The following is a 6,973-nucleotide window of genomic DNA, read 5'->3' as shown; positions in this document are numbered from 1 at the left end:
TATATATACATACATAGATATAATGCATATCCAAGTGCACAATAAAAAATACAATGCGTATCTGAAAGTACATAACAAAAGCCATATATAAATATGTAACAAAATCCGTATGCCTTAAAGAAAACCTAGAATGGCTTGGAACAGTAGGATTGTAACAAGCACGTGTGTTACATGTAGTTATACTGTGCTACATTCATGTTTTGTTGAAATGCATTCGAGAAGGGTATATGATGACCCATGATGGTTTTTTTTGGGTTTTGGTTCATAAAAATTGCTGCTCATATAACCTTAAGATTGGGCCATTATAGTAAGAAATACACCAAGAATACCAGCAACTAGACCGGAGTATCGCTCGCCCTCCCATCTCTTCAGCGATAGCAGCAGGGCGTGCCCATCTCTACAATACAACTATGGTATTCCCGTCTTCAGCTCAACACCAATAGTATTCTCTATCGCTATATGTACATCCTCTCTGTCTCTGAAAATGTTGGTCTCCATGCGCTTCACATCAACATTCCCAGCCCGTTTGTAGCCTGACCTGGTCAACTTGCTGAAATCATGTCGCTGCTGCGCCCCCACCGCATATGTTCAGCCTGCTCTCCTGACAATGCTATCTACCATCCATCGTCGCTCAAAGCTCCGTCTTTAGCTTGCTCGCCGGGGTTTGCTGGGCTCCTGCAGAAAACCCATGGAAACGGAGACCAAAGTCAGTGTGGAATCCCAAACAACTTTCAAAGAGACTGTACACAGCTCATGAACACATGCTCAAAGAAGAACGGTTCGAACACAATTTATGCCATTCAACGCGAGCTCATGAACAGGATGTCTGCAACTCCAGACTCCAGAGCTGCCGCGCGATAAAGATGTTGGCCGGATTGCCGGACAGCGCCTGCTGTATGCCACCCGGCGCTGAGCAGGCACCGGTGCATCAAGAAGCTGTCAATTATTTCTGGGCAGAAACAGATTCTGCCAGCCGTAATGCAGTACAGATGTATATCATCTCGTCAGGGACGAGAAGGGGTCCCCCCAGGGTGTTTAAATGATTCCTGAGCGCTTTGCATGATTAGGCCTGTACCTCCAATAGCTCCTGTCTCCACAACGCACACTGCTTGGATCCAGGGCAGTAGAACAGACCGGTTTGCCCAGATCCGAACGGCGGATCACCGGCTCTTACGCCTTCTCTTTGGTTTCTATCGTTGGTGCATCAAAAGCTGGGGCGGTGCTCTAAGCCTAAGGTGTACCGTGTAGTTAGCTTGCCTTGCATGATACGATTGGGATCTACAACTCTTGATAGCACATCTTTGCAAGTTATGGAAACGCGTAATTAGCCATTTCCTCTACAATGGTAGCTATCAACTTATGCAGTGCTGGCCTACATCTTTAGTTGGAGATGGCAGCATGAAAGTACTAGCTCACTTCATGCATTTGCTTAGCATTATAAACACAAGAAAATACCGTAACCGGCGGCTGCATATAGTGGCATTCAGTCTGAAGTAGTTTCCAGCTGGCTAGGTTCCTCCAGGACGCAAAATTGGACACGAGAGACGACCCAGACAAGTAGTGGACAACTTACAGAAACGGTGGGCCCGTTCACAGTTGTGCGAGTGGTCAGAAGGGCCCAGGGACCAGATCTGCATCTACAGGCCTTATGCAGCCAAGCGCCCAAGCCCAAACAGAAAGAAGGGGGGCGATATGGTTTCTGGTTCTGGACATGCATTTATTGGTTCGGGCCATCAGCACCAACCGGCTGGGTCCGCCTGTGCCAGAGAGAACAGATCCACCAGACCAACACACCCATGGCCCTGGCCCCCCTAGCTTTATACCACCCCAAAGAGTGGTGATGATGACAATAATGATTGAACAAACAAAATAAAAAGGGGCCAAGATCCAGGAACGGCACTCTAATCCGGTAATCTTTCAAGCAAAGTCCTGGCCCCTGGGCTCATGGCTTTTGCCAGGATGAAAAATAGCTAACGCTAAATAGTTCTGAAGCAGTGGAAGAATAGTTTTCTTCCCAAAAAGGACGCAGCAATTCAAATTAGGCATATCTGTTGTTTTAAAATTCCATGAGCAAAACACCCGGCCACTGTAGCACCACATGCTAGTCTATTCAGCATTTGGTTACGACTGTAAATAGCTTGGTATACTTCAGAGATTTCCCCTAGCTAGTAGAAATTATTCACCTCAAGTTTTCGACAACAAACACATTTTAAAATTTATCTATCTGTACATTTTCTTCTCAAGAGAGCACTGTACAGAACAAGGTAAAAAAAGGCAGACCCAATGCCAGAGGCTTCCACATGAGTGGTGTTCAGGAAAGGGATAAACTGAGGCAAGCTTCGAACTCATGATCATGAGACACTCAACACTGTACCAGGCATGCCATTTAAAAAGTTGTGAGGAGAAAGTCAGCCTGAGATATGTAATGTGACAAACAACTAAAATCATTCAGGAAGGCGTATCGGACTGCGTGCGAAGTTTACCAGAGCTTGTTAGATCATAGCCGAAGAGAGAGGGACTGGAGTTGCTAAAGACGGGAGGATGGCCATCCCCACGCTTTTCCCACTGTGAAGCCACTTGGTGTGGATGTGTTAAATCGCCATGCCAGAACTGCTGTTGAAGTTGCATCAGCTGCCTTGCTCCATGAACACCCATTTCTGGCCAGGTTACCTGCTCCAAGTCGATTCCGTTCTTGCAGTTGAAGCCTGCTATCCTTCCACACTATAAAAGTAGTAGTAAACATACAATTAGCAGTTTGAAGATTAAAAAGAACAGGCACTGAGTTTTCCAGCAGCAAAGTAACACACTTCAAACTGCATAAAGGATTATTCGAGCCACGGTGGGTATCTGATTTTCTTCCAAAGAATTTGGTGCCTCAGAAATGCTTAAACTTCAGCAAGTGTGCATATTTGAACATTTTCAAGACATTCTTGAAAGTAATATGTGGGCCAGCCATGATACTCTAATGATACATCATACATGTATCTACCAGAGCAAGCCTTTGATCATTATTGATATGATTAGTTCAAACCATATCCTTCAATGTGAAGTAATCTCAGTGCATCTGCAATCGACCATGGTTCAGCTGTCTAATTACTAGCAGATATTTTACCTCTCTAAAGGAAAAAAAATCTAAAGTTGGGACCCTGGAGTAGTAATGGTAAACCAACAGGCTGCGAGGTAGACTTTAATCAAACGTCCCATTGGCAGTACTCCGGGAAATGGAAACCTCATCAATCAGAAAATGACACATTTTGCCATTTCTTCCCTGTATAACTAACTTTCTACCTGCGCCCACACAGGTTACAGTGGTTTGGCTGCTTACAACAGCTGGGTAGCTGTTCCCAACTACTCCCTCCGTCCGAGATTTATCAAAAAGGAATATAATTCTCGTTCCCGAGGAGTCAAACAATATCAAATTTGACCAAATATATATAAAAAACTACAACTATTTATGATACATAATAAATATCATTGGAATAAGCATGGTATATTTCATAAAAAAAATTGATAGTTTAAATGTTGATACTTTTTTCTACAAATCTAGTCATACATAAGATTTTTTGACTCCTTGGGGAACAAAATTTACATTCTTTTTGGAATGGAGGCAGTAGGCTAGAACCAGAAAGAATAGCACCCAACTTGGCTAGATATTTGAGTATGCATGCATGACCTATCCTACTAGTTTTAACAGAGGTTCTGCGGAAGCCAAGCTATTCAGGTGGGGGGGGGGGGGGGGGATTTCAAAAGTAGGTTCGTGTGGTTTTCATTAATCAGGCATTGTGGTGCAGGAGAAAGGTTTTCTTAGAAACGTTTCTGTAAATCAATGAGGTCCAACTTGTAGAAAGCTGACAAAAAGATAGCAGCATAAGTACCTCTGTGGTCAGAAAGCTGTCTAGCCCACCAAAATCGACCCTTGGGTTTACAGCTGCGAGCCTCATTGACAAGTACTGGACCAACCAATAGTGAGATTAGGAGAAAGATAGTGCGTGCGATGTTGGCTAAAAACGAGAAGGGCTTTTCAGGTTATATAAGGGATAGCAACAGTTACCTCAACTTGCCTTTGGAGAGACTGAACATGATTGATGATCTCATCTAGCACCAATGCTGTTCCTGATACCTGATAAGGGCCCCAAAAAATAAACAGACATTAGTTAAATGGTTCCTTTTCCTCAGTTCTACCGATCTCATGTTGATATTTTAAAGAAAGCAAATTCAAAGATAAAGCTGCCTAGAGTTCCATTTCGAATATCAAGATTCATTTATCAAGAAAGAAGACCCATTCAAGTGAATAGCAGTGCCAATCTTCACTGCGGAACATTGCTTCATAACAGTGAATTACTGTACTGTTTTGTAGCCGGCCGGTTCAGCTACAACTACAGCAGTAGTTGGAATGTGGCAAGTTGGCAACTCCTGCACGTATGTTGAAGGCAACACGAAACCTCACAGGGAATTGACCTACACCACCACTGTTCCATAGTGACTGACATCTCCAGAGTCCAGACCAAAAGCTGCTGTCCTTGCAATGAAACTAATGGTCAAACCACCGCGGCAGCAATGGCACGCACCAACCGTTCCCCATAAACTCCACACGCCAACGAAAGCACAACCATCGGCCATTCCTCCCAACTGGCGCCTATCCAGCCACCTCCAGTCCTCCACGCACGCAGCCTTGCCTCCACATCCCCGCACCCAAGGACGCAGACCCATAATCCATAACGTTATCGCGAGCGCAGCGCAAAAGCGGATAGCAACACTCCATCCAGGATGGAAGCCTCATGGCGTCGACCAAGCCAGCCCCCATTCAAGCTACCTGCCCCCGGCACCTTTCAAAGCGCCTGCTTCATTCTGCCCAGACAATCACGCCCAAGGCACAGTTAGGTACGCCGGATCACGATGCCTCTCCCATATCTATCGCCCACAATGGCGCCGAGACGAGGCGGCCGCCACGATACCCCCATTTCCATCCCACCCCCGTCGTGCAACACGACCCATATGGACGTGTCGGGCGCACGATGCCAGAATAATCAGGCACCGCCACGTGTTGGAACGCATTGCATCTAAGGTGTTTCCCCGCGTTGGTATATGGTTTATTTTCGCAACCAGCGAGGCAAGCAGACGACTCTAGTCTTCTCTGCACGGCCGCGTTGCACACTTTACACGGGGCGCCGAGCGAAGGGAAGGAAAAAAAAATGAACATTCAGAGATGGCCTCTGAAAAGCAGTAAAATGACCACCGGAAGCAGGGAGAGCAGGGTCCTTGGGCGCGTAGGAGAACGGAGAGCAGGAATTTACACGACGCTAGCTAGGCCACATATACGGCGTAGGTTTAGGCTTTCCTTCCAAAGGCAATGCTCTTGCTCAGTACTCAAATTGAAGGTGGGGCGTGCGAGATGCAGATAGGAGTAAAGATGAGGGGGGGTAATAGATGGTGAGATAATGGAGGCACACCTTACTGCAGCCGGGGACCAGCTCCTTGAGCAGCTCCATCCTCGCATTGATCTTCTCGCGTCTCGCCTGTTGAGTGAATATTTTTTGTTTGTGAAGGCAGAAAAGGTAATCAACTTTTTGTCATACTGGAGAAGAAGAATGCAGGCGAATAATCAAGTGATTAGTGGCGAAAGCGACCCTGAAAAGGGGTCTACCGGCGACGTCACCACGTCCTAATCACCCAATCATTGGCATAAACCCCTCCCATGACATGAGCTTGCGCGGTTAGCGGCTCGGCGAACTCACCCGCTCGGCGAGGCTGTGGCTGTCCGTGGCCTGGCCCCGCCTGGCCCGCACGTGCACGTACGCCGGCTTCTCGTCGTCGCCGTCGCCGCCCGCGAGCTTCTCCTCCGCCGTCTTCCCCTTCTTCGCCGCCTTCCCCTGCGGCCACGGAGCAATCAGAGCCAAGGTCCGGCGGCGATGCCTAGCGAGGTCTGGAAATGCAGACGCGCGATGTAGTACCCTACCTTGGAGGCACGGTCGACGGGGTCGGCCTTGCGCTTGCCGGCGTTAGCGGCGGCGGGGAGGGGCCGGGCCGGGGACGTGGAGGATGGGGACGGGGACGGGGGCGCGAACGTGGATAAGCGCGCGGCGCGGTCCACGAGGTGCGGGTCGGAGGGGAAGGTTGGCGCGGGCGCTGTGGCTAGGGCGGGGGGCGTCGTGCGGGGGAGGAGCAGCTCCATGGCCTGCGAGGTGGGGAGTCCCAGCAGCGCCGTGAAGGAGCCTCCGCCTCCGCGGGCGCCCGCGGTGGAGGCATTGGCAGGGGCCAGCGCCGCCTGGATCTCGCCCCCGGCGGCGGGGAGCTCCTGCGGCGGCGAGGCGGGGCGCATCGGCGCGGCGGAGGCGTCCGGGACGAGGGAACGAGGGGAGGAGGACACGGGAGCAGAGGCGGAGGCGGGGGTAGGGGAGAGTGGCGCCATTATTTATAGGGGGGCCGGCGCTGAGGCGAGAGGTGGTGTCACTCACTGGTGTGCCGTGCGCGCGTGAGCTGCTGCTGCTGCGTTCGCAGTTCGCACTCGCACGCCCTGGCTCGGTGGCTCCTCCTCCGCTGGGGTCAAGGAAGGAGAAGATTGGAGAGGTAGGGACCTAGGGAGAGGAGAGGAAGCCCAGGCCCAGGAGGGGTGGTTAGAGCGTGTTTGCCACCTGTACCCGGCTTGGCCCGTTCAACTAGCCCAGGTTTGGGCTGTTAGGTTCTGCTGTTCTAACGCACCATGTTTGTATCCATACATCAAACCAGCCCGATCTAGATAAACTGTTTGCCACTCATCATACAATCAGCCTCAAAGCCCAACTACCAGCAACTGCCAAATCGAGATCGTGTTTAGAAGTTGGATGTGGTCAGCCTGACCCTTACAGCGAAATAAGCGAGCAATAATTTGTATGATCATTACAACAGTTGTTATCAATTAAACCATACAATTAGTGCCGATTAAAGCACTTGGCCTCAGACAAATTAAAATTCATCATTTTTATAACATTGATGG

The 6,973-nt window shown here is 49.2% G+C and overlaps 1 protein-coding gene across 1 annotated transcript; it reads right to left on the bottom strand.

The window, feature by feature from the left end:
- Positions 1–273: 273 nt before the first annotated feature.
- Positions 274–6,495, bottom strand: LOC100273300 (uncharacterized). Its single transcript, NM_001360231.1, has 7 exons — positions 5,957–6,495; positions 5,736–5,870; positions 5,451–5,516; positions 4,052–4,120; positions 3,876–3,950; positions 2,484–2,721; positions 274–675 (listed from the first exon to the last, which is right to left on the bottom strand). Exons 1-7 carry the CDS (start codon positions 6,407–6,409, stop codon positions 632–634), a joined length of 1,080 nt encoding a protein of 359 aa, NP_001347160.1. The 5' UTR covers positions 6,410–6,495; the 3' UTR covers positions 274–631.
- Between the last annotated feature and the right edge of the window lie 478 nt (positions 6,496–6,973).

This window comes from Zea mays, chromosome 9 (assembly GCF_902167145.1).
Source record: "Zea mays cultivar B73 chromosome 9, Zm-B73-REFERENCE-NAM-5.0, whole genome shotgun sequence".
NCBI lineage: Eukaryota > Viridiplantae > Streptophyta > Magnoliopsida > Poales > Poaceae > Zea > Zea mays.
The sequence above is the reverse complement of the archived record's forward strand: the minus strand, read 5'-3'. Positions and strand labels throughout refer to the sequence as shown.

Bases quoted from the DNA above. Each gene is read 5' to 3' on its own strand.
- LOC100273300 (NM_001360231.1), bottom strand. From the start codon at position 6,409: ATGGCGCCACTCTCCCCTACCCCCGCCTCCGCCTCTGCTCCCGTGTCC. The intron at 2,722-3,875 runs GTACTTATGCTG...CTACTTTTATAG, and splicing joins ACAGCTTTCTGACCACAGAG to TGTGGAAGGATAGCAGGCTT. The intron at 676-2,483 runs GTAAACTTCGCA...GGTTTTCTGCAG, and splicing joins CTATGATCTAACAAGCTCTG to GAGCCCAGCAAACCCCGGCG.